This window comes from Cervus canadensis, chromosome 16, assembly GCF_019320065.1.
Source record: "Cervus canadensis isolate Bull #8, Minnesota chromosome 16, ASM1932006v1, whole genome shotgun sequence".
Taxonomy (NCBI): domain Eukaryota; kingdom Metazoa; phylum Chordata; class Mammalia; order Artiodactyla; family Cervidae; genus Cervus; species Cervus canadensis.
In genome coordinates, this window is record NC_057401.1 from 39,342,181 (window position 1) to 39,369,872 (window position 27,692).

Below are 27,692 nucleotides of genomic sequence, written 5' to 3' on the forward strand. Positions count from 1 at the left end.
TTCACTTTTCAAAATAGTAAGCCTGAACATCACTGATGGGGATTTGAAACTCATTCGGTGAGGTTCCATACACTACGCTTTCGGAAGTTTTATTCCAAAAGGGCGAGGAGAAGAGAACTGCAGTGAACCAACGCTCACAACTTGGTGACCGCAGGATCACTGGGCGACGGCGACATTCTTGCTATCCAATCACCGGGAAATCTGGAGAGAACGCTCTGGATTGGTCAGAGAAAACATCCCTCCAGGTTCATTCAAGGAGGGGCTTGGTGTGGGCGCGGCCGGCAGAGCATTTTGGCCAATCAGAGAACGCATGGGGGCGGGCTTGGCAGCAAGAGGGTGAAACGGAGCCTATCTGAAGGCGACTATCCGCCAATCAGATCCGCCTGTCGCTAACGGAGGGGGAGTGGCCTCCGGCGGCGGGTTCCCTACTGCTGAGGCCCAAGCGTGGAGGAGGTGGGGCCCCGGGGGGCCTGGGCGGGGCGAGCGGTGTCGGCGGCGGAGCCGGATACGGGCGGCGCCGCGGCCGCCGCGGCCCTGGGGATGGGCGGAGCCCCGGCCGCCAGTGCTGGTGGCCGCTGCGAGCGGCCGCCTCTGCTCCCGCGCGTTGCTGCTACCCAGGGTGGCGGTATGCTGGGGAAAGGGGTAGTCGGCGGTGGCGGCGGCACCAAGGCGCCGAAGCCCTCCTTCGTGTCGTACGTGCGCCCCGAGGTGAGGGGGCGTCGCGCCGGCGGGGCGTCGTGCTGGAGTGGCCGGGGCGGGGGGCGCCGGGAGCCCCTTCCTTGCCTCCGGAGGGCCGCGAGCGCTTCTTGCCCGTGTGCCGGAGGGGAGCTGAGCGGGATGAGGGCCCAGGGACGCGCTGGGACTCCGGGCGGGCCCGGGTGGGATTCCCTGACGCGGGCGGGCAGGTGCTCGAGCGCAGGGCCCGCCTCACCGGGATACCGGGTGAAGGGGCCCTGGTCGGGAAGGTCCTGCGGCCCGGCTGGCTCCTGGCTACAGTAGAGGGGAGCTGGGGTTTGGGGCACCACGGGAGGGGAAGGGCTGGGGGGACTGACCACCTTCCCCCCACCCCCAACTCCGGGGACCTGCGTAGAGCTTGCAGTCCCGGCGGGTGGGTCTGCCCTGCTCTCGGAATTTCTCAGTGAGTCTGTAGAGCTTGCTTATCTCAGCTGCTTGCTTCTAAGAGTGCTATCTGATGCCGCTGGCGGGATCCCGTGCCCTGCTTCCCGCTTCCCATCAGCACTCCTGGGAGAAAGTGGGGTCGGTCCCGGCCTCAATCAGTGTCTATCTCGTCCTTGTAAATTCCCCTGTCGCTTCTTCCCTCTTTCATTTCACTCCCTCACCATCAGCCTTTCCACCTCCTTCTTGCTTTCCTCCTGGAGTTTTACTGTCACGTTCATTCATTCATTCAAAAGATATTTTTTGAGCTCCTACTCAGGGCCAAACACTGTTCTAAACTGCTTGGGTTATACACCAGTAAACAGAACAAATATCCCTGTTCTCTGGGAGCTTATCTGAGGGAGAGAGGAGTAAACAATCGATAAAATAGATATAAGTAATTATATGGTATATTAGAAGTTGCAGGTGGGATAAGAACAGGGATTGACTGATGGCCCATGGGGCAAAGAACCTGCCTGCCAATGCAGGAGACACAGGAGACATGGGTATGATTCCTGGGTCAGGAAGATGCCCTGGAGGAAGGCATGGCAGCCCACTCCAGTATTCTTGCCTGGAGAATCTCTATGGACAGAGGAGCCTGGAGGGCTACAGTACTTAGGGTCGCAAAGAATTGAACATGACTGAGTGACTAACACTCTTTTTTCTTTTCAATTATATGGTGTATTAGAAGTTGAAAAGTATGGTGGGAGAAGAAAAGACCCCCTTTTCCTCCTTGCACATGGGGCATTTGAGCAAGGACTTGAAGGATGCTTGGGATCTGAGGGTAGAGTCTGGAGTATTGGAGGGCCATCAAGGAAACCAGTCCTGCAGAATCCAGTGAGGGAGGGGGATCCCTGAGTCCTGGGAGAGGAAGTTAGGCTGCAACTTGTAGGCCACGCGGAGCTCCTGATCCAAATGCCTAATGAGATGCATTTTCATTTTTGATTTCTGAAGGGCTTTTTTTTCCCCTGCTCCTCTCTCAGCACTTTAATCAGCAACGGGTGCAGAAGCATTGGCAAATTCTTGTGCTGTCTTCCCACCTCTGTAAAGCAGAGGCAGGTGGGCTGTGAGGAGAGGTGTTCATCAGGGAGTGCTTCTATAAAACCACCAGCGGCCTGAAGCCTTTGCATGTGTATCTTTAAATTCAAATGTGTGTCTTTTTTTCCAGTGCAGAGTCCTCTTCTTATTTTTAGTCCTAATTTTAAAATAAAAACCACTTCCTCTGTAAATGCTTGATAAGGAGTCAGGGTCATCTTGAATATTCAGCAGGCTCCCCTTATAGTATTGAGGGTAAGTAATGTGGTCAGTTTCTCTTTGTGTCTTTTTGATTGAGCCAGGGTTGAAATGCAACTGATCTTTTAACCTTTCCTCTTTAGTGAGTTTCGACTGCAAGCGGAAAGTCTTCTGAAATGTGGCCAGAGCTCAAGAATGTTCCAATTTTTTATCCACCAAGCACACATGTTGTAATTAGGCATATTTTCCCTCTTTGCCCACAGCTCCTGATATATTTCCTTTGAGGGATAATTAGGGAAGGGGAGTGGGTCAACCCCAAAATAAGCCTGAAGTGGTCGCATTTTTCAGATCCTTATAGTTGGCAGTTCTCTTTCCTCGCAATAAAATAATGCTGTGTAGACACTATGCTTCTTTGTTGAAATCTGTCTCTAAAAATATTTTGTGACAGAGGATAAGGCTCTGACCTAAATTGTCTATGAGTTTTAGAAGATAAAGGAATGAAGGAGTGAGGCTGCAATTTGTCATTAAGTATGATCTAGCTTTTGCTAGCCATTACATTATCGGAAATACGTGTGAGCAGTTTTGAGGTGTAGCTTTGTGTCCCTGAGAGCCCTGGGTCTGATAACTTCTATTGGCTCACTTAATAGGAGTCCTTCTGAAGACTGTCATTCTGCTGTTCCTATTCCTTTCCCTCATATCAAGTTCATCTTTAGTGCTTTTCATGTGTGTTTTCCCATCACTTCCTTGTACGCACTTTGCTTTTGTTAGCTGGGAGGTCGCAATTTCTCACACCTCTTTTTGCTGGTAGATCACTAAGCCGCCAGAACAACCTTCAGGATGTAAGGTGCCTTATGGTACCTGTACCCAGTGATGAACTTGTTCTTGACTGATCAGATCTTGTAAGATTTAACAGGATCTGTGTTCTGTATGCCAAAGAGGCTATCAAGAGTTAGCACTTTCTACCAAAAGCAGAAGGCTTAACTGGGTAAAAGTATTTGAAGATGATGCTTTTACACATAATGACTTTTTATTTTTTCCTCTTGTGTTCAGAAAGGGTTGGCATTGGACGGCCTAAAATGAGGGATAGGAGTGTACTTCCTCTGTTAACATTGGATCTCTGCCACGGTAACTTGGCTCTTCTGTCACTGATTCTCCTAAATCAGTGAACTTGCAAGTTAAAATCTTGAACTGTAATTTAGGAACTTTGGTCATGTTTTGTAAACTCTGTCCAGAGGGTGGCACATCAATAAATTTGGTAAATGGGAAGTCGATGGGTTTGGAACAGGTCCCTGAGGTGAACAGGAGGGAGAGAGCTGGACCCGTCTTGGTGGTACCCAGTGGCTGGTACCTGAAAAACATGTCAGCACCTTCACCCCAGCACAGGCGCGGGCACACAGCGCCTCTGTGCAGTGGAACCCTGGATGCCGAGCTCTGCTTCAGCGAGGTGTTCGCTTATAGTTTGGGTGCCGGCTCTTCTTTTCTTATACAGAAAACCCCTGTTTGAATTATTGTGATTTCAGAAACCATTAGTGTTCATTGTAGAAAAATAAGACAATGTAGATAAGCAAACTTTTTTTTTTTTACGGAAAAATTACAAGCTTGTTAGTGACTTGGAGTGTATCCTGTCAGATGTGTATGTAGGGCATATATATATGTGTGTATATATATATGTATATATATATATTTTTTTTTTTACCAAAATGGGATTAATATTGCTGATCACATTATTGTATAATCTGCCCATTTCACCAGAAATGTATATTGTAAATGTCTTTCCATGTCAGTTGTCAACCTGCAACTTCTTTTTAAATTAGACCCCTTTCCCTCAACAGAGACGGACAGTGTGATGGGAGATGTTAGGTAGCACAAAGAGGCCAGGAAGGTAGTATGGTTTTTTTTTTTTTTTTTTGGTAGTATGGTTTTAAAATGGTTTTCTGGTCAGTTACCTTCTCTGGTACTGAAGGACAACTGATTTCCTTTAGACTGTCAGTTCTGTGCTCAGTTACCTTGAAATTGTAAGCTCTGGTTTGGTAATTCTTAGTGGTTAGAAATGCTTACTGTCTGTACCTGGCTGCTGCTGCTGCTAAGTCGCTTGAATCGTGTCTGACTCTGTGCAGCCCCATAGACGGCAGCCCTCCAGGCCCCCCCGTCCCTGGGATTCTCCAGGCAAGAACACTGGAGTGGGTTGCCGTTGGCCTTCTCCAATGCATGAAAGTGAAAAGTGAAAATGAAGTCGCTCAGTCGTGTCTGACTCTTTGAGACCCCATGGACCACAGCCTACCAGGCTCCTCCATCCATGGGATTTTCCAGGCAAGAGGACTGGAGTGGGGTGCCATTGCTTTCTCCGCTGTACCTGGCAGCTTGTATTAATAAATAAAGCACCATTGTGTGTGTGTGTGCTCAGTCGTGTCCAACTCTCTGCGACCTCGTGGACTGTAGCCCGCCAGGCTCCTTAGTCCATGGAATTCTCCAGGCAAGAATATTGGAGTGGGTAGCCATCCCCTTCTCCAGGGGATCTTCCGACCCAGGGATCGAACCCGGGTCTCCCACATTGCAGGTGGATTCTTCACTGCTGAGCCACCAAAGAGACCCCATTAAATGGTGGTCCTAGGAGAAAGTTCTGATTTAATAAGAACGGGGTCTCTCGTGATGAGAGAGCTGAATAAACGCCTCGGGGTGCTTCTGTGTCGCCCTCTGAAACTAAGACCAGGAAGAATTCATTCAGCTTTGAGGGTCTGCTCTACTTGTGCCCATGTTCGTGTGTTATGCCAAATATGGTGAAGATGTACTTTCTAGTTGAGTTTAGGTCAGTGTTTGACTTGAACGTACTAATAATAGTCATTAGTTACTTAGTTGTGAATTTTTAGAGTTGGAAGAGAATATAGAGATGATCCAGTCTGCCCCTGAACTCTTGGTCTGTTCTGTTGATGTGGAAATGAGGCCCCTTAGGGTTAATTGGTACAGTGCTTTTGTAGAGCAGGGTTAAGAGCTGTCTCCTGAGGCCAGCAGTGCCTGTGACTAAGCCAGACCCACAGGGGTTCAGGAAAGGTTTTACATAGATTTGAGGAGAAAGACAAGAGATATGAAGACTGAGAAAAGTCCAAAAAATCCAGATTTAAAAGCCAGTGCTTTTCATTGATTCCCCAAGGAAGAAGAATGCATCTGATTGCCTCTTCCTCACTTAGGGCCATTTCTTTTGGTTGGGGGGAGGGGGGGAGTGAACCTGTGATCAAGTATGCTTCCCAGAGCTAGGACTGTGGGTATATATTAAAATTAAAAAAATTTTTTTTACTGGTATTGATTAGGCACTTCTGTGTCCCAGAAACTCCTTATCTCATTTCATCTTCATCTGTCTTAATGCAGTGAATACTACCGTGACCTCTCTTTTTTGTGTCTAGACGTGCAAAGTGAGACCCAGAGAGTACCCTGCTCAGGGTCACAGCTGGCAAGGGTGGGTGCCAGGATTTAAACGAGGGTGATCGGACTTCAGGGCCATTCTCTTATCCTTCTGTTTGTGCATGCCAGGGATATCGTATGCCTCATTAACGACAGGCGTGTAGGCATGCCTGGTGTTTGCACATGAGAGTGCTTTTTCCTATTCTCTAGCAGCAGTTTCTTTCTTGGCTTTTGTTAGGTTGTCCACCAGGGGATCATGAGCAGATACGGGGCTCATTGGAGATATGATTAATTTGTTCAGCAGATACTTACTCAGCACCGGCTGGTGATTGGCACTGTTCTAGATGTTGGGGATCCAGGACAGATGAAATGATTGAGATTATTTTTTGGTGGAACATGACAGTATTGGACTGTTAATACCAACTTTGATGACTTTGATGGGTCGATGACAAGAAGATATTGGCTTATCCTAAAACAGACCTCCTTCCTCAGTTCTAGCAAGAAAGGAATACCTCTGAAAGCAAAATCTAGATCCATTACTTTAAGATCCTGTGACTTCTTCTCCATTCCCAACTACTTTTTCTAAGGGCAGAATTTTCTCCTTGAGCTTTGAGATCATCGGTAGTGACTTAACAGGTTATTAAAAGACATGGAGTTCTTCCTGAAACGACCACTTTCCTAGCTGTGGCTTTAGCCTGATGGTCCGTGCAGAGCTTCCGCTTTTTCTCTGTTGCATGTGCTTCCTGCGGCATCTCCCTGGGTCCCTTCCAGCACCACACAGCTTCTGCAGAGGGAGCCCCAGAAGATGTCAGGAGGCTGATGTCAGGCAGTCCTGCCTGCAGCCAGCCACAGCGGCCACTGCAACGGCCCCCATCGTGGCCACCACTCTCCCGCACCCTGCTTCTGTCTCTGATGTCAAAACCAGCCGTGCTCTTAGAGTCTCAGGCTGTGGGACACCCATGCTTAGAAACTTAGAAGTTCTGGATCCTTCTCAGCACATGCTCAGCCGCATATTTGGTGTCCTTTGACTACGTCCACAGGAAACCGTCCTGTGTGACAGTGTGCGTCAGAGAGAACTCAGTTTTTAGGGGGTCAGAAAATTTTCTTTTGTCACTATAAAAGATGTATACCTTATTTTTATGATAAAGACACTATTGCCGACTTTGGAAGTTAGGAAAATGAAACTACCCTTAATATATGCTACCCTAATAACCAAAGTGATTATTTCCATTTTTTTCTTTTAGTATGTCCAGGCTTGGTCTGTGTCTTAACACAGTTGCAATCACAATATGTGTAAAAATTTATAGCCTGCCCTGTGGTAGTCGCGTTTGAACATGGCACCTCTGATTCCTGTCAGCAGAGCAGAAACTTAAGAGCTGTTTTTTCAGCAGGGAGCCACCCTCAGTTTTTCATGTGACTCCTTTTTTTTTTAAGTTTTATTTATTTATTTACTTCTGCACTGGCTGCACTGGGTCTTCATTGCTGCCTGTGGACTTTTCTCTAGTTGCAGCGAGTGGGGGCTGCCCTAGCCCTGGTCGCGGGGCTTCTCATGGCAGTGGCTGTTCTTGTGGTGGAGCGCAGGCTCTGGGGCACGTGGGCTCAGTAATTGTAATGTACGGCTCAGTTTCCCAGCAGCATGTGGGGTCTTCCCAGACCAGGGATCGAACCCGTGTCCCCTGCACTGGCAGGTGGATTCTTAACTCCTGGCCACCAGGGAAGTCCACACTTGTGACCTCTGATGTGATCTTTTGGAGACCGCGAGGAGAACAGAGGGTTTGCAGTTTTAATGAATCACTTAGAGTCAGCCTCTTGAGGTAGATTGGGAGTTAGGATTGAATCGGAATAATTCTGCCAACCTCTAATCTGCTGCCGCTTTGGAAGGAAGAAGAGGGGAGGTAGACATGGAGAGGGACTCCGGAGGGAGCAGACCTTTCCGAGAGCTGGAAGGGCCACGGGGCCTCCCCTTCCCCTAGGCACCTCTGCGTACCTGGGTCACTCTCCAGGGAAAGCAACCACTTGTCATTCCTCTGTCCTGCCACCTATGTGTGAGGCCAGTCCTGCCAAGCCTCAGTTGTATTTTTACTGGAAAAGTGGAAATAGTGACATCTGTCTTATCTGATAGGTGTATGTGAACAGTTATGAATCAGAGCTGTGATTGTGCACAGCGGGTGCTGCTTAGCAGAGAATTTGGTAGCTAGCTGGGTAACCTTCAGGAGATGTGGGCTTTCATTGTTACTGTTATTCAGGAGCCCCCTGGAGGGTTCCAGAAAGTACTCAGTCATCAGTCTTAGAATACAGAAATCTTTCCCTAAGCTAAGGTGTTAATGACAGGGGAGTGTTTTAGTTGTGGCAGTTGTTGCCATGGCACCGTGCCCGGAAAGTTCGCTGTGTGGTAACTCTTTCTTAGAGTGTTTTTCACTATCTCTGAAAGTTTCTTTTCCTCTTTTCTTATTTCCTTTTTACTTTTGAGAATGCTTTGATTATATTTAAAATTCCAACCTAATGAGAACACTGAGTGGTTGGCTTTTTTTTCATTGTTAACATTTGGCCTTTGACATTTTGCTGGATTCATTCTGTGGACTTATTTTTTCCTCTCTCCTCATTTCTGAGTCTCTCCATCATAGGCCACATTTTGTGCATTTATCACATCTGGTCAATGATTTATCGAAGATATGAGTAAGGAAAATCAAATCACCTCTGGGAGTAATAATTCTCTTTATGTGCTCCAAAGGCAGTAGCCAGATCGTGTGCTGTTTTGACTTTAAATGCTTCAGTCCTCGTACACCTGGCTGGTGAGCGGCCTTTCAGAGGAGGAGTCTAAGCCCTCACTTGTTCGCTTTCTGGGGAGAGGGTGGCTTCACCCAGGAGAAAAGCAGGACTTGGGTATGAAAGCGCTGGCCGCAGGGGTGACATATTTTGAAGTCTGCCTTTTCCCTGGTGACAGATGGTCAGCCCCCGTTTCAGGCAGTGATCCTGAGCTGCTGGATTTTTTTGGTTGGTTGTTTGTTCTTGTTTTTGCTGAGAGGGTTTTTGTTTTTGTTTTTAAAATTCCTGAGAATGCCTTTGACGGGAATGGTCCCAGTTTTTTGGATGAAAAATCTCACTGCGTTCCTACCCTTTTCTCCATACATAAGATCGTATCCCTGTCTTGCTTGAATCCCTTGAGGTTGGCTTCCCAGTGTGACTTCCCCTCTCTGAGCCTCCCTTTGTTTCTTCATGTAACGTTGGGTGCCCATCTTCCTGGCAGGCTTATTTTGAGCATGAGCAGAGACACCCTGTACGCCCAAACAATAACTTGAACTGGGAGAATTACTGAGTGTGTCGCTGCCATTTGCTAAGCACCGTGTTAGAATTAGGAATGAGAGAAAAAAGCAGCCTGTGTGCTCAGGAGGCCCACGTTCTGCCGGCGAGATGGCACATCGACAGATGGCCACGATGCGTGGAGGTAGGTGCTGCCTGTTGACAAGGGAGGAGAGCATGGCGCTCCCGGGCACGGGGGAGGGCCCACTGCGGCCCCGCGGCAGCATCTGGCCTCATTGGGAGGCTGCGTGGGACTTGGAAGGGGCAGCGTTGACGTGGGCTCTGGTGTGGGGAGGAGGAGGCTGCAGGCAAGAGGGACAACTTGGAAGACTCACAGGTGCGTGGGGACCAGGTGGTCGGACCGTCTGTCTTCATCTCTTATGTAAGGTGCACGTGGGCGTGCGAGCGAGCGTGGCAGGTCCTGAAGAATAGAAGCCGGGGGTACCGCTGGGACCTGCAGTTTTTCCCTGTTTCTGTGGATGCTGCTGTTCAGGTCAGCCTGGCTCTTGGTGAGCCTGTAGGCAGCTTCTCATTTGCCCCAGTTCCTCTTGCTCCAAGATCATGGAAGAGCTACTGCCGCAAGGCCTTCAGCTCCTTGCCAGCTCCTCTGCTGACCTAGCATCTATACATAACAGCCCTGGGGGGCTTCCCTGGTAGCTCAGCTGGTAAAGAATCTGCCTGCAATGCAGGAGACCCCGGTTCGATTCCTGGCTAGGGAAGATCCCCTGGAGAAGAGATAGGCTACCCACTCCAGTATTCTTGGGCTTCCCTGGTGGTTCAGATGGTAAAGAATCTGCCTGCAATGTGTAAGACCTGGGTTCGATCTCTGGGTTGGGAAGATCCCCTGGAGGACGGCATGACAACCCACTCCAGTATTCTTGCCTGGAGAATCCCCATGGACAGAGGAACCTGCTGAGCCACAGTTCATGGGGTCACCAAGAGCCAGACACAACTGAGTGACTCAGCCCAGCCCTGGAGGGGGACAAGGAGGGGCACCCAGAAGGAAGTGCCGTGTGTTTCTGCAGCTGCTGTTGGTCCCATCAGTTAGCTTAAATGATGAGACCGTGGTGGTCCCGTGACCGCCCCCAACCCCTTTCTCCTCGCGCTGTGTACATCCCAGCACTGCCCTCCTCACTGTCAGTGTCACGAGGGGTTAGGGCATGGCTTTGGAATTAGAGTTCTGCTACTCACTGCGTGGATTTAGGCTGGGTATGTAAGTTCTCTAAACCTCAGTTTCTGTATGATGGAAATAAAGGTCATAGTATCCAGCTCATACCAGTGTCGTTAGTCTCAAGTGAGGCCCTCCATGGACAGTTGCTAACTCGGCACAACTTGGCTTGCAGTAAACGCTTAGGAAGTGTTAACTGCAGTACTTGCTGTTAAGTCTTCACCCCGGAAGTCGCAGCTGTGTGTCTTCCTTCGTGCGTTTTTGTCTTTGGCCTCTGGAGCAGGTCCCGATAATGGCCAGATTTGACCTGCGTTCCTTTTGAGCATCATTCTCCACTCTCCCTCTCAGAGGCGTGAGTCTGGAGCCGGGGGCGCCATCCCTCCTGTGGGATCCTGCTGTACCCACAGTGGGCACCCTTTCCATCTCCCTCCCAGCACGGTTTTCTTTCTCAGCTGTTTCATGGATGCCCTCTCTGCCCTCCTATAACAGTATCTTCCCTTGTCTCGGGGCTTCCAGCGGGACCCGGGGTTTGGGCAGCATGTTAGGTCCTGGGCCTTTGCCTTCAGTTCAGCTTCACTTCCCTCCTTCCCAGCTGCTGCCAGCACCTCTCTCGTTTCCTCAGTCCTGTGTGGTCCAGACCCAGCACTTCCTCTGATGCCCGGGACCACCAACCACAGCTGCTTACCTTACACAGGTTCTCCCACCTGCCACTGCTCCGTTCCGAACCCCCCTCCCCTAGACACCCCTCACATCATGGCCAGGCTCCTTTTGGACTCCGCCTTGACGTGTCATTTTCCTCTTTAAGGGTCTTTCATGCCCCCTGCCCCTTTCACTGGTCCGAACCTTAGCACCTTTCCCAGGCTCACCCAGATTCTGCCTGCTTCTGGTTTGTCGATAGAGCAATAGTTTGGATTCAGGAACCTTGGGCTGTGGCCATTTCTTATCTGAGTGTCCTCGAGGAAGCCTCTTCACCTCTTTGGGTCTCATTTCCTGGATTAGGCAAGTGTTTTTAAACATATTTTGTGCAAGGAGCTTTAAAAAAAAACAACAACACCACATGGTTCTTGAACAACTTTTTCAAAACTCACTGTCCCCAGTCCTGCTCTAGAGATTGAGCTATGAACCCCCGGGGGCGGGGGGAAGGGTGTATGTGAGTGGTGTGTGGGGGTAGGGAGTGGAAGGGGACCTGCAATAGAAACCTGTATTTTTTTTAGCTCTCTAGCATCTCTTCCTGGAGGCTTTCTTGAGAACTGCTGTTTCAGATGAAATCACAGAGGAAGCCCAAGCGTAGAGACAGACCAGAAGAGAGAGGGTGTGAGCGGTGCAGTGTGAAGGCCGCTGACCAGGCCGAACCGAGGGCTCCTGTCCTTCAGCCCCTGTTTCCTTCAAGCCTTTCCTCGTGATTGGCAGCCTCCTCCTTTGTGTCCGTCGTACAGGCTGGCTGTAGCTGTGGGTTTTGGTGGTGCCATCGAGCGTTTACGTTTATTGTCTCCTCCTTTGTGCTCTGTGGCTGTGGCTCTTATTTCCCCAGCAGGACTGTAAGCTCCTTGAGGGCAGGGCTGAAGTGCCCACCACTCAGCGTGGCCTTGTGGAGCGCACGGTGGCTTCAGGGTGGGTGAATGGACTCAGGGCCAGGGCCATCCGGGGAGAGGCCGCCAGAAGGTAGCTGGCGGGCCCTTCACTTGGAGGTCGTGTTCACCTCTTCTGCAGAGTGAGCTTTGGGGGCCGAGTTTAAGAACTATGTGAGGAACTTCGGTGTGATTGCTGACTTGACTCTGGGTCTTTGTGCCCCAAGAGTCTGCTTTGGCAAGAGGTGTTTTGCCTAAAAATATTCCTTTTCACTGTCACTGTGGTGCTGAGGTTGGTAGACTGTTGCCCTCTGTGGATGCGTGAAGCCCAGCTGTTGCCCACAGTGTGTCTCGGGCCGCCCTTAGCTTCCCCAGGCAGCTCCTGAGCTCAGGCCCTGTCTTCTGGAATCGAGCCAGCTCTTTGGCGAGGTCAGCTCTGTGGGTTTTGAGGCTTACGCTGCCTGTGGGTCTCACCATTTCCTCTCTAGCTTGAGTTTCCCACCAGGGAGAATGTGATAAAGGGTTTGGATTATTTAAAGGCCTGGGGAATGCCTAGTAAGAGGGATCCTTGCTAAGAAGCCGGAGTCAACCCCCCGCCGCTGTGCAGTGGGTGATGAGCTGTCAGAACAGGTGAGGGCTTTACTGCGGGTCATCGTGGCGAGCAGTTCCTTTCTTCCTTCAAAAAAAAAAAATCTGAGATAAGGGGGACTAGCAGAAGATCTAAATGGGAGAGAAGGGATTTAGAATGACACATGAGTCAGTCTGGCTCAGCTGTTGTGGGTGGTGGTGGGCAAGGGCACTGTGGGAGGTCGTTGCCTGTTCCCTGGCCCTGGAGACTTGTCAGAGTCGAAGGGATACTTGATGGTACTATTTTGTAATAAGAGAAAAGTTTAAGATTGTCTGCCTAGGGCTGTGGGAAGAACGGGGTGACTGCTCTAGGGTACAGGCAGCTTTGGGTACCTGAACATATTCTAGAGTTGACTATGGTGACAGGGGTACGATCCTGTGAGTGGACTGATAAACACCTTGATTTGTATACTTTAAATGGGTGAATTGTATGGTATGGTAGTTATGTCTTAATAAACTCTTATGGAATCACAGTTTATGAATCAGAATGACCAAACTTAGGGTCTGAAGTCTTGAGTTCTAGCTTCACCACCTATTTAGCCCTCTGAGCCCAGGCACATCATCTAACCTCCTGGAGCCTCACTGGTTTTATCTATGAAGCGAGGATGAAAATTTCTTATGGGATTGTTGTTAAGACAAATGACACGGGGCATGTGAAAGAGGACATAGCAAAACCTCTGCTAATTACATATTTATATGTTTAAGTTAGACGTCTATTTTTGTGGATAATGGATGTTTAGCCTGAAATGCTCCTGGGAGTTCCCAGCTCGCCCTGTGAAATGAACACTGCTTGTGGCTGAGAACTGATTTGCATGATGTATAAAGAGCAGAGTCCTTAAAGACCAGGTCTCGAACTGCCTCATGTCTGTGGTCTGGGACCTTGAGTCCAGACAGAGAGCGTCAGTTCGCCTCTTACTGGACGTCAGATGCTGACATCGTGCTTTATTGTAACAGTAGTTGTTGCTTGTCTCCACCTGCCAAGGCAGTGTACTGTTAGTAGAGTCGAGCTGTGGTCAGCGGCAAAGCTGGTACCTGGTCAGGCTGGCTCGACGGGGTGCAGAGCCGTCTGTCAGCAGCCTTGGAAATCGGCTCTAAGAAACAAATCCTAATTTGATTTCTCCAGCTTCCTAGACTTCAACAGTAGGTAGACTCACTCAGTCTCTAAACTCCATCCTTAGTGATCAGGCTTCTGATTCAGAGTCTGTTTTTGAATATGCTCGTGCCCTACTGCTGAGACTAGAGAGTGTTTCAGGAAGCCAGCTAATAAGGGAGAGGTGTGAGGAAAGATCAGTAATACTTGCCACTGATCACATACTTAGGTGGTAGTGTTTATTTATTTATTCTTAAGCTTTAAAATTTGAAAAAAAAATTTTTTTTGTTTGAAGTATAGTCATTGTAGAATATTATAGAAGTTGGGCCTCCCAGGTGGTTCAGTGGTAAAGAATCCTCCTGCCAGTGGAGAAGACATGGGTTCGATCCCTGGGTCGGGAAGATCCTGGAGAAGGAAGTGGCAACCCCCTCCAGTATTCTTGCCTGGGAAATTCCACTGACGGGAATCTGGCAGGCTACAGTTGATGGGCTTGCAAAGAGTCGGACATGACTGAGTGACTAAGCTCACACACACATTATAGGTGTACAACAGTGATTCACAATATTAGGTAGTCAATTTGAATAGAATTGTCTGAAGAACTATGTCTCAGATTAAAAAATATTTACCAGGATCAGGAATTGTATGTCTCTTTGTATTTTTTTATGCAGGCTTTCAGTAGACTTTTATTGGCAATTTGCCATCTAGGAGCATGTTAGTTGTTGAGGCTAAAAATACAAAAAGTACAGCTCCAGCCCCCATTTAGCATCACTCGATGGGGAGACAGACAAGGAAAGAGACTACTGCAGTATAAGAAAGGTTTGCAGAGGACGTGAGCTATGTGACAAGTGGGTTGGATGGTGAATTGGCTGGGCGGGACTGGGGAGGGGGATGAGGGGCTCTGTGGGTGTGGGGCGGGATAGAGGCAGTGTGACGGTAATCACAGAAGTGTGCAGTGTGCAAGGTACACCCGATGGTGGCTGGGGTAAGTGCCGCAGCCAGGGCGACGGGTGTGGATGGCTTCTGGAGCTGTTAAGAAAGCAGAGCAGACAGAAATACGAGAGGCAAGGGAGAGCTGAGAATGGCTGCCGGGTGGATGGTGGGGCTGGAGTCCAGAGGACCACAGGTTCAGGGAGGGACAGGGGAAGTGAGGAGCTGACTTAGAAATGGGAATTTGGAGGGTCTGAGGGCCATTCTAGCGCGAGTGGCCGGGAGGCTGTCTGGGGTCCAGATCCGGATCCCTGAAGAGGACTCTGGAGTAAAGGTCCGTTTAAGGGGAGGAGGGCCATCAGCATGTGTTGCTGGAGAGTTTCCCCAAGGAGCAGAGGTCCTGTGAGGAGATGCCCAGAAGGGAGATGAGGAAGAACAGCCAGACAGCGGATTGGTTGTTTGGCCCGGAACTCATTTCTGCTGATTCTCAGGTCTCAGTCTGAATGGCACTTCCTGAGGGTAGCAGTCTCTTCTGGCCTCCCCTCCGAATGTGGTTAGGTGTTTGTGCGTGTCCCCGTGGTGGCCTGCCCGCCCCCGCCCCCGGTGTAGCATTGCACACGTGCCATCATCGCTGCCTGCACTGCGGTCGGACCCCCATGTGCTCTGGGGAGGGGGGGCTGTGCGCTGCGTTCACGCCTTCTTTTGCTGGTACAGCAGGTACCTGAGAAAGGACAGTGTGATCAGTGAAAGAGTGTCTGAAAGGCCAGGGGGAGGAGACAGTGTTGCTGGGGAGGATGTGGTTGGCGGGCAGGCACAGAATTGTTGTAGTGAAGGGCATGGCGCTAGGCAGGCAGGCCCAGGCTCAGGTCTCGCTTCACGTACCCTTGGTCAGCCTCACTCTCCTCATCTCTAAAATGGGAGCAGTAATGACAGTCAAGAACTGTGAGGATTAAACGAGATGTGTAGAAAGAGAACCTTCTGACACCTTTGGTGTCTATTAATATGTTACTGGCTTCCCAGGTGGCACAAGTGGTAAAGAACCTGCCTGCCAGTGTAGGAGATGTAAGACACACAGGTCCCATCCCTGGGTTGGGAAGATTCCCCTGGAGGAGGGCATGGCAACCTACTCCAGTATTCTTGTCTGGAGAATCCCCATGGACAGAGGAGCCTGGCGGGCTCTACAGTCCTTGGGGTCACAAGAGTCAGACATGACGGAAGTGACTTAGCATAATGAATGGATATTTATAGCACTGATTCCCTAGTTTTCCAGTTGTTATTTCTTTATGTGTCAGTTTAAATGTCTTGAATGCTGGAGTCAATTCACCGTCTTTTATCCCAGGCGTTTGGTGGTTAGCCTACCTGGAAGCTGTTTGTTGAAATCAGTCAGTATCCATTGGAGGCAGGTCCACCTTGCAGCTCTGAGGACACAGCTTGAGTGTTGACTCACTGGTTTCGCTCCACAGGCTCACTGCAGCCTTGTGCTCTCTGCCACTCCTTCTCAGAGACGAAAGTCTGAGCGATCAGGTGGACGCCTTTTAAATGCTGGACCAGCTGCGCAACAAGGCGGATGTACATACTGCCACTGAACAGTGCAGTGGAATATAGTGAACATATTATGTTAACTATAGTTATAGTTATATATATATAGTTATATATATATATAACTATTATATAATCATAGTTAACATAATTATGTTGCCACAATTAAAAAAATGGAAAAGAAATCCATGCTGGGCCAGCTGTGTGAGGTGGGTCCCAGTGGGCGTGCCTCTAGCAAGCTTGCTGGAGAATGGGTGGCAGTTCTCACATCTTGTCTGGCACGCAAGTGGCCACAACGGGCGTGCCTCTGGCTCAGCGCGGGGCGGGGCTCCTAGGCCACGTCGGGGCAGCAAGTCCTGGGAACTGCTGATTGTCCAAGCGCAGCAGGAACAGAGGTAGCTCCTTTTGATCTGTGGGGTAAAATGTACGGAAACCGGAAGACCTGCTGTTTGTGCCCCTTATCCCCTTTTAAAACAAACAAACAGGGAGCCATAGCATTGGGGTAAATATCAAAATAAGCAGTTAACCAAAAAACCCAACCTTGATCCCACCCCTCTGGCATAACTGCCCTCCATTTATTTCAAGCCGCTGTTCTGACTGAATTCAGGCCTCTCGGATTCCCGGGTTGGAAGACTTGGGCGTTCTGTGACCAGCGCCAGCTGGCAGTCTCTGCCACTCTCTTGTGTCTAATAGCAAGCTCTCTCAGAACTCAGAGACATGCTGCACAAACCACAGGGGCCCTGGTTAACACCCCATTTGTTGAAAATTTGCATCGCTTTCCAATTGAGTTCCTTTCAGGGCCTGTGGCAGAGAAAAAAAGTCTGTCAGCATAACTAGTAGAACCAGTTCTGCTTGATTGTTAAAAGAACTGTACTTTCCTAACCTTCTTTTCTTATACATTGAACATGATATGCAGTTGGGCTCAGTAAGGGATTTCATCCCACATGTCCAGCTCCGGAAATAAGGCTGTGGCCATTTGCTGATAAGGCAGCTGGCAGGGAGTGTCACAGTTGAAGGGTCCTGGGCTGGAAGGAGCAGAGGGTTAAGGGGGAGCCCAGGGCCCTTTGCTGAAACCAGGTGACAGTTAAGAAGCTCCCACTGCTCCAGAGAGCAGGGAGAGGGTAGATGCAGCTGTCCCTGGACGCTGGTTGAATTGCCTGTGAGATCCTGGGAGGACACCAAGTCCATCCATGGTGGCTTCTGCCCTGCCTCTCTCACTGGACAGGCTTCACGACTTCCAGTCTTTCTGGATGAATATCATATGCGTGACAGTCTTCAATGAAATGTTCTTTCCAGTAACATGAGAGCATTTGGTGATGCCGCCCGTGTTAATGCCCAAGCCTAGATATTGTTTCTTAATCTTCCAAATGTTTCTCTGGCCCCTGCTGGAGTGGTTTAAAAACCTCTCGTTACTTAAAGTCATTATTAACTAAATTACTCAGTGAAATCTTTTGAGCACTTACTGTTTGCAAGGCCTGTGTTGGGGCTTCCCAGCAGCATTAGTGGTAACAAACCCGCCTGCCAATGCAGGAGACATAAGAACCATGGGTTTGATCCCTGGGTAAGGAAGATCTGCTGGAAGAGGGCATGGCAACCCACTCCAGTATTCTTGCCTGGAGAATGCCATGGACAAAGGACCCTGGTGGGCTACAGTCCATGGGGTCACAAGGAGTCAGACGTGACTGAAGCAACTTAGCAGGCACATGCACACACACTGGATTCTGGGGCAATATGATGAACAGAAAAACAGAGAGCCTGCCCTCAAAAGAGCTTGTAAACTGATGGGGAGAGAGACTTAAATAATTACATAAACAGATGTGATACTGCAATTGTGACAAGTGCTAAGAGGGAGAGATACACAGGGCTTAAAGAACCTGATGGCAGAGAAGGCTTCCCAGAGGAAACGACCCTTGTCCTGAAGTCTGATGGGTGCACAGAAACTCACAGGGCAGAGAGGAGAAACATGCCACGCAGGGGCTTGGACTCCAGGCAGGAAGGAGCTCGGCAGGTATGAGAGGCTGACAGAAGGCCGGTGTGGCCGACATTCAGACTGAGGGGGAGAGTGTGGGAGACCAGGCTGGACGGGGAGGCAGGGACGAGGCTGTGCAGAACCTGGCGGGCGTTGTCAGGTCATTGTCCTTCTCCCAGCAGTCACCCAGAGCAGGCTGTGTCCTGAAGGGTCACGGCCCCTCCAGGGTGGGCAGTGGGTGCCAAAGGGGCAGATGCAGGCTGAGCAGTTGGAAAGCTGCTGCACTGGTCCACGTGGGAGACGATGAGAGCCTGGACTAGGCTGGTCCTGGTGGAGGTGAGAGAGGAGCATGGGCTCTGGGTGTCTGTAATAGGCAATACCAATAGGATTTGGTCCCAGACTGGATACTGAGGGTGAAGGGGAAGGAGGTGTAAAGGGGACTCCTAGATGACATGCTCTTGAAGGGAAGCAGAGGGTAGCCCAGACCATACTGTGTTATTTGCCTTGGGACCTTTCCTGGGGTGTGGGACTGCACAAGGTTCTCACGGAACTCTCCAGGGTTGGCTGGAGTGACGCTGAGAGACCTGGGCCTTGGAGGATGGAGTGGAATAAGTCCTAAGAGGTGAGCTCTCAGCTGGTGTTGAGGAAGCCCCCGAGTTCTTCCCCACACAGCGGCCATTACTCTTGGGGGTAGATGTATTTTTTTTTTCTTTCAGCCTCTTTTCCTCTCCACAACAATTTGAGGCTCTTCCTGGGGCTTCCCAGGTGACTCAGATGGTAAAGAATCTGCCTGCAATGTGGGAGACCCGGCTTCAATCCCTGGGTCAGAAGATCCCCTGGAGAAGGGGATGGTTACCCACTCCAGTATCCTTGCCTGGAAAATCCCACGGACAGAGGCTTCAGTCCATGGGGTCGCAAAGAGTCAGACACGACTGAACAACGAACACTTTGGGTTCTTTCAGTGATGCTTGTCTAGCAGATACATTCAGTGATCTTCCTGTGCTGTTTTCCTTTTTTTCCTTCATTCCACAGAAGAAGTAATGTGGCCTCGTGTAAGAACTCAGGTTGAGCCAGCTATCAGGTTTGACTTCCACCTCCACCACATGCTAGCTGAGTGTCTTCACCTGCAGAGTGGAGGGAAGACTGGGTATAAGAGCCCTCCCTCAAGGCTTGCTGTGAGGATTAAATGAGTCAATAAGTATAAAGCCCTTTAAACAGTGCCTGGCACGTAAGACTCTAGAAATGTTTGTTACTATTATATATACCTCTCAGCCTCCGTAAGCGCTGGCCCTTGAGAGTAGCCGCTTTGATGTTCACAGAGTGGACACTTGTGATTTCTGCAGTCCACCAGCAACCCCTGAGTCACGATGGAGTAATTTGTGATGTCAGTAAGGAAGAGATTGTATTTTCTCATCCAGTTGTAAAGGTCAAGTTGGATAGCCTTTAATCACTCACCCAGTAAATTTGCCCAAGAAGACAGCAGCTTATTACACGTTGAGAACTCAGCTTGATCAGGAGGAGGAGGTACACGTGGGAATTTCATTGTGTCCTGTAACCCTTGGTGCATCCAGACGTGGGCTGTGACTTATTGTTAACCACTTCCCCTCTTCTCTGTTCAGCTATGCTCATTCCCCCAGGATCAGCAACAGCAGATATTACAACTCTTGTTTCTCAAAAAAAAGAGAAAACACTTGGAAATATTAAAATATTATCTCCATATTTGTTAGTTCTTTCTGTGTTTTTCTTATGGAGTCCAAAAAAAGTACTATAAAAATATGTAGGCAAAGGAGCTGTAAGACGTGAGAACTCTCCATTCTCCGTTCCCTGACTTCTCCCCCACCTGTACAGGTGGCTTCGCAGAGAAAAGGGGAAATTTCACTTTTTTTCTAAGGAAACGGTTTCCTTTTCATTCCTGTTTACACAGCCTGATTTATTGGAGTCCCCTAGGTAGTTTCTCTTCTCAGGACTAGGTATATTTTGATTTCAGGGGTGAAGGGGTGGTTGATGGTGATGGTGCTTATTTATACTGTTTTTGAAATGATAAACAGAGACAGGTTAGATATCAGTGATGTGGGTACTAGATGTTAGTGATATTAGCCTGCGGTATGGCTCTTTAAATTCCAGTGCGAAAATGCTTATATAAGTTTTTATTCTCAGTTTGTCACCAACTTTCAGTAGCTTAATCTACTCTGTGTATGTGTGTGATCTTAGTTCCCTTATCAGGGATCGAACCCAGGCCCACGACAGTGAAAGTATCAAGTCTTAACCACTGGACCACCAGGGAATTCTCAGTTTACCCTACTTTGAATAAACTCGGCAGATGAGAAAACTCCTTTTCTCGCTATGCCTGAGCAGTCTCTTCCTCAGATGTGGTGTTCGCTTAAGGAAGCTGTTAGTTTACTCTTTTGGTCATGTAAGTGGGTTCAGAGTACTTTCTGTTGCAGAAGAAAAGACACCAAATGACCAGACCTAACTCATTGTAGAAAACAAGTCCTATTAATAGAAAACGGCCATTTATTTTTCCATGACTTCAGATAGTCCTGTGTAGTCAAAGTCTAATGGAATTAGGACCAGCCTGGGTGTTGCTAATCGCAAGAGTTTTCTTTTCTTTTTTTTTTTTGCAAGAGTTTTCTGATCCACAGAAAAAAGAATTGAGAAGTATCCTAAGTGGAGTCAGTTTCGTTTAATGTGGGAAACAGGATTGACAAAAGAAACAGAAATTATTCTGCTCATGCAGAATCTTAAATAATTACAGCTCTTAAGTAGTATGTTGAAATCTTTATTTAATCATCAGAGGAAAGGAAGAGAAAAAGAAAGGAATCAAGAAGGACAGATTCTGCTCAGTCCAATAGTTGTAACAAATCTCGTTTACTGAATATGTATGCCAGGTGTTTACACCCATTTCTGTTCATAACCTCATACTAGGTTGTGTTGTTTCCATTCACACAGGAGGAAACCAAGCTCAGTCACGTTAAATGGCAAGCCCAAGTTCATGTCTGTAGGTACCAGAGCTGGGTTTGGACTGTTGCCTCAAGTCCGTATTGTTTTTAATACATGCACAGAGACAAATTTGGAGAAACCAGGGGAAAGACAAAACTTAAATTCCTAGTACTATGCTGTTTTAAAAATACAACTCTGCTTTATTTTTTTTATTTATTTATTTTTTTTAAATTTGTTTATTGACTGTACCCGGTATTAATTGCAACATGTAAATTCTTAGTTGAGGCATGTGGGGTCTAGTTCCCCAACTAGGGATCAAACCCAGGGCCCCTGCATTGGGAGCCCAGAGTCTTAGCCACTGGACCACCGGGGAAGTCCCACAACTCTGCTTTAAAAAAAAAAGGTAAATTTTGTTCTGAGATAGACATGGGTTGCCACCTAATATGTAGCCACAAATGCATCTTCCCCCTCCAATTTTCTATTTTAGCGGAGAAAACAGAGTATTAAGTGTCCACTTTAGAGCAGTGGAGTGACTTGGAGGAAATAAAAATGTTTGTATTATGTCTCTTTAGCACTCGGTGCCAGATGTGATCGAAAGAAATTGTGTTTTGGAACCTTTAGGGATGTTATGTTGCCTCTTGGAATTTGCCCTTCTGCCTGGATGAAATTAAACTGAGAATAACAACTTTGGTTTTTGACTCAGAGCCCTTGTAAGCAGTGAAGGGTTGACGTGAACATTTACAAGCATCTGGCCTAGGAGAGCTTCATGGTAGAGACCCCCGCCCCATTCTTTTCAAGGTCAGTGGTCAACCTGCAGAGCCTTCCCTTCTTCCGCCTTTACCAGGATTCTAGGTCCGCCACACTTTTGAGATGTGTGCATCCTGAATATGAACTTGGTAAGACACTAGAGAAAACACTCTCTGAGAACCAATGGAGTGAAAACAACCAGGCTGCTTTGCAGTCTCTCAGCAGATTCTCAGGAGCACAGCTGACACTTGCCTTCATATGCTTTTGTCCTCTATGAGGCAAAGCCTTGTACAGTGGAGTACAGTTCTTGTAAGGGAATTTTTCTAATTTGTTCTAATGAGTTTTGTAGCAGGAGAGTGGTTTTCTGTTACACGCAATGGATGTGACCGTGTTTTTTCTTTTGTGGTAGGAAACTAGAGACCATGTTTGTTGGAACACAGCAACAAGGAATGTAGGCTCTGGAGTTAGTCAGGGCTTGGGCTGAACCCTTGGTTAGTGACTTATTTTCCTATTAAAGGGAAGTTCCTGAACCTCTTTAAGCCTCAGTTTCTTCATCTGTAAAATGGAAGCAATACCGATTCTGGTGTTATGCGGATTAATGAGATACTTATGACGAGTACTTATCTGGTACATCATAGAGCTTAATAAATGTGACTTCTTCTTATAGCTAAATGTGTGCAGTTGAAGTGGAAGCTGAGACTGACAGCTTGTGGAGGGCCTTGATTGCTGTGTACAAACTTGGACACCCCTGTCTTTACCACTCAGAAGTCTTTTTTCACTTTGGGATTTTCAGCACTGTTTCAAATAGCTGAGGTTGCTGTATGGTCTATGTTTTGGACAAGTAAAGCTGTTTACTTGTTTAGTCTTCCCTAGTGGCTCAGATGGTAAAGAGTCTGCCTGCAATGCAGGAGACCCAGGTTCTATCCCTGGGTTGGGAAGATCCCCTGGAGAAGGGAATGACAACCCCACTCCAGTATTCTTGCCTGGAAAATCCCATGGACGAAGGAGCCTGGCGGGCCCCAGTCCATGGAGTTGCAAAGAGTTGGACACAACTGAACGGCTCACAACACCCTCACACAAAGTTGTTTAGTGGCTTCGAGGCAAGGACTCACATGCACTGGATGGTTAGACTCCTTTTTGTTGAACGCCAGCTTGTCCGCACCAGTGTGTCTCTTACTGCATTATTCTGACCTCTCCTCCCCCTGTCTGCAGCTGAAGGAAGTCTGATGAATAGTGGCAGCTTTAGTAGGAAGTCAAGCACTGTTAGGAATCTTGGTGGTTTTTTTGCCACCGCCTCTTGTGCTGAAATGTCCCGCACACTTCATGAGACATGTGGCTCCTCCACGACCTGGCTGCTTGGTGGGTTTCCTTTTTCTCAGGTCAGTGTCTGGTCAGCAACTTGTTGCCAGCGTCAGAATGTATTTAACATTATTCCAGAGAAGAGAAGGAGTCCCTACTCTTTAAAAAATATATTTATTTTCGTTTATTTACTTGGCTGCACTGGGTCTTAGCCTCTGGATCACCAGGGAAGTACCAAGGAGTCCCTACTCTTAAAAGTGAAAAATGTGTAATAAGCTTCTGGTGCATTTGAAAAAGACAAGGGTGAGTCTCCAGTTTCCCTTTTTCCACGAGGGGAGGAGGTCTCCAGTCCTTTCCTTTTTTTCTCTGAGGAAATGCTTCTGGTAGATTTATCTTCTCCCCTCTGAGATCGTGGTGCCCTGTCGCGCCCATGTTTTAGAATGGAGGGCTGGTCTGCAGGAGTCTTCCTTTGCCGTTCTAGTGAGGGCGAGGCACCATGGACCCTGCCTCCTTTGAGAGCACAGTGACTGAGGCTCACTGCGCTGTCGTGATGTGATCATAAGGCAGGCAGTGCAGCTCTTGATTCTGTTCTCTTCAGTGGGCACCCCGAGGCCAGGACTCTTGCCCAGATGGTCCTGTTTGCTCTGTAGGCCAGAACCCACCCAGATTTCTGACTTACTCCTGTGCTGTTACCTGAAGGACACTTGATGCAGATAGTAAACGCCATGTGTTTAGTGTATTCTTCTGCTTAAACTCCTTGCTCCTCACAGCCCACAGGATAAAGCCCAGACTCCTTCAAATGGCCTTCCTGGTCACCAGGTCCGTACCTCCTCTTTCCTCTCCTCCTCCCTCTGCTGGTCCGTCTGTTGGACTCCTGCACACTCCTTGTGAGCCACTTCCAGGAAGCACGTGCTTGAACAGTCTGCCCTTCCCCCCGCCCTCTGTTGGCCCCTCTTCTGAGTCAGGTCCCCACTTCTGTGTTCCTGGAGCCCCCATCAGAGCCTTCATTAAATCGTCATTCTATTGCATATGGCGGTACAGTGTGTTAGTATTGTCTCATCTCCCCACTGGGCTGTGAGCTCCTGTTTACCTAGCACTTGGTAGAGATTCATTCAGTTACCTTTGTTTCTTATGAATCTCCTTCTCCTTTTTCATGTACAAACCTCAATTATCTTTAGAAGCCTAGCATCCTCTGCTTTTATATACATCTGTACATATATATATAGGCTTCTCAGGTGGCTCAGTGATAAAGAACCCCCCCTACCAATGCAGGAGACGTGGGTTCGATCCTTGAATCAGGAAGATCCCCTGGAGAAGGAGATGGCAACCCACTTCAGCATTCTTGCCTGGACAATCGCATGGACAGAGAAGCCTGGCGGGTTATAGTCCATGGTGTTGAAAAGAGTCGGACACAACTTAGCAACTAAACAGCAATACATGTGTGTGTGTATATATATATATATATATTTGTGTGTGTATGTGCACAAATACATACACTGTACGACTTAGTTTGGAAATGACAAGGCTAAGAACATTATGGGATTTTTTTTTTTTTTTGGCATGCAGTGCAGCACGCAGGATCTTAGTTCCTCTACTGGGGACCAAACCTGCACCTCCTGTAGTGGAAGCGGGAGTCTTAACCACTTGAAGTCCCGGGGGTGTTTTGTTTTTAAGGCAGTTTCTGCTTTACCTGGTATGTGAGAAGGGGTAGAGCAGGGAGTAGTATGCGCCCCTACACCCTGAGAGGTCATGCAGGGATTGTGGGGGTAGCAGCTAAGGCACGCCATTCGGGGGGGGCTCTCTCTGCTTGAATAATGGTGAAACCCTGTGAGGCTTTACAGCCTGGAGGCCTCATACGTCCTCACCTAAAATCCACACAGTTGAAGTGGCAGGTGCTAGGTCTGGCGTGTGATTCCTACCAGTCTTACTTGTGTGAGACGGTGTCTCTGATGTCGGTTCCTAATCCTGTAGCCCTGGACATACTGCACGTTGACATGTTGCATGACATGATTCCGTCATCTCTGGTTTGTCTGTAGTTGGTGCAGTTGACCGAAGTCAGTACCATTGGTGATGGTCAGCAGAATCACTGTAGCTAGCTTTGGCTCACAGGGGAATCTGTTATAAAGATACCGGTGTGATGCTTGGAACTGTGGGCCAGAGGCGTGGTTGGGCGTCACCAAAGCCTGGAAATCTGTGGAGAGCAGGCCAGAACTGCTTATTTGTTTGGGGGACGGTCTTTTGTCTCCACCTAGCTTCTTCATGTGTCTCATTCTCTACAGAACAGCTTTCTCTGCTGCCACATATTTGTAGCCAAATCTACAGTCTGTGGGCTTCCCAGGTGGCGCTAGTAGTAAAGAACCCGCCTGCCAATGCTGGAGACATAAGAGATGCAGGTTTGATCCCTGGGTTGGGAAGATCCCTTGGAGGAGGGCACAGCAGTTCACTCCATTATACTCATCTGGTGAATCTGATGGACAGAGAAGCCTGTTGGGCTACTGTCCATAGGGTCGCCAAGAGTCGGACACCACTGAAGTGACTTAGCACACATGCTACAAAGCCTGTAGTTGAAATAGCCAGCTTGATTCGCTTCTCTTAGCCCTTCAGCCAAATTAAAGGGGGAGATAAAATGATCAGCCACTTGCAAGTATGTCTGTCTGTTAGCTCACGCAGGTGGTGGGGAGGAGGTGGTTCTCTCCAGGAAGGAGATTAGGGGAGCAGGGAACAGTTGTCCAAGACAAGGGAGTTTTGGGTGGGACCATCCTGAAAGATGTCTCCTGATTGCCTTGTTCTTGGGACATAAACAAAGGATTTCACTAACCATTTCAAGAATTGATGTACACAGGTAATTTGGGATAGTATAAAATCTTTAAATTGGAAGATGATACTTCTGTGGACAGCGTAACAATAAGGCAGTCTTCTGTGTCCTGGCTTCAGTTTTTCAACTGAATTCCAAGCACTAAAGATGATTGCTAGTTTTCTAACAGCTGATTGAATTTAATGCATAGCTTTGCTTTCCTCAGACAAAGATGATAAACCTGTCAAAAATAATTGTGCTTTAGCTTAGTTCTTTGTCAATGACAGATGATGAAAACTCTCAATGAGAATTTCTAAATTACCAAATCCACTCCTAGCATTTACATATGCAAAAAACAGTCTCTCTTGTGTAACCTGGAGCAGTGTGTCAGAGTCATCTGGGGAGCGTTCACAGATGAGAGACTCAGCTGCGGCCCCCACACGCTGATTCCTCAGGCTTGCGGTGGGGCCTGAGTGTCTGCGGAGGTGAAGAACAGGCTCCCCAGATGACCTGATGCTCCATAGCTTTGAGAGGTACTGCATCAGGGAGGCTTCATTTATTGGCGTCTCCTGGGATGGAAATCATAGTCATCTCCAAAACAGACCAGGCACAAAGCGGGTTCTCTGAAGACGCCATGACTTCATTCTTCAGCCTCAAGATGGGCTGTCTGGCCTCTTCCAGCCTCAGCTGTACTGTGGTTTCTTCTAGTACTGGGGGGCTTTAATCTGAATCAACAGATTTTCCAGAAACTCATACCACCCAGAAACTTCTACCCAAAACAAAATAGAAATATTACATTTTTAAACATTGACAGAACTGGTTGTGTTTTGTAGAATTTCCTGCAGTCAGGATTTGATTGTTTGCATCCCCATGGTGTCATTTAACATGTTTCCCTGTCTCAGTGTTCTTGTAAACTGGTAGGTAGCAGCTCAAGCAGATGGAAGTTAGATATTTTGGCAAGAATTCTTCATAGGTGATGTGGTAGGTTGATGAGGGGGCCCAACAACATGCCTCTCTTTTTAACAGTTTTTGTTTTTCCCCAATGTTTTACTACATGATATTTTTTATTCTTTCTTTTTGTGGAAAAATTTGATTTTGACCCACTAAGTTGATTTACAACCCATTGATAGATACAAGCCCTAGTTGGAAAAATACTGTTATCGAGAGGGAGATAAGCTTGCACTTGGATACTTAAAAGGTGATATTATAGATGCCTGTAGAAGAATGTCTAACATGAATATTCTAGTATGAGGATAAATTGTTCTTAAAAGTAGTGAAAATCTCTATAAAGAAGTAACCCCCATTGAGTCAAAATTAACAGCCATTTATGATTGTTGTTTGGTCCATTCATTCATTAAGGATTGCTAGTTATCTTTGAATATCTGGTAAACACTGAACCCTGGATAGAAGCCTTTGAAAAGACATTGTTAATTGAGAAACAGTGAGACAGAACCTCGCCTTGGACTCCCTTGGTGGTCCAGTGGATAAGCGTCTTCCTGCCAGTGCAGGGGACATGGGTTCAATCCATCATCCAAGAAGATTCCACATTCTGCAGAGCAATAAGCACGTACTCCCTAGAGCTCATGCTCTGCAACAAGAGAAGCCAGCCCACCAAGAAGCCCGTGCACCACGAAGAGTAGCCCCTGCTCTCTACAACTAGAGAGAGCCTGTGCGCAGCAATGAAGACCCAGTGCAGCCAGAAATAAGTAAATTTAAAAAAAAAAGAACCTGGCCTTGATTCTTTACTAGAAATGATTGCATCCTGGGGCACTGTTGTGTGGTTTTAGGGAACTTAGAATGAGCAAATATGTTCCCAGCCACCTTTTCTGAGCCCTAGTGTGCTGCAGGGCTTCCCAGGTGGCGAAAGTGGTAAAGAACACACCTGCCAATGCAGGAGACATAGGAGACATGGGTTCGATCCCTGAGTCTAGAAGATCCCC

At 48.1% G+C, this 27,692-nt stretch overlaps 1 protein-coding gene across 1 annotated transcript in view; it reads left to right on the plus strand.

The window, feature by feature from the left end:
* Positions 1 to 495: 495 nt before the first annotated feature.
* MTMR12 (myotubularin related protein 12) overlaps positions 496 to 27,692 on the plus strand; it is a 66,128-nt gene continuing 38,931 nt past the window's right edge. The window contains exon 1 of the mRNA XM_043488673.1: positions 496 to 708. Coding sequence (XP_043344608.1) covers positions 541 to 708 — 168 coding nt within the window. The 5' untranslated portion in view covers positions 496 to 540. The remainder of the gene's footprint in view (positions 709 to 27,692) is intronic.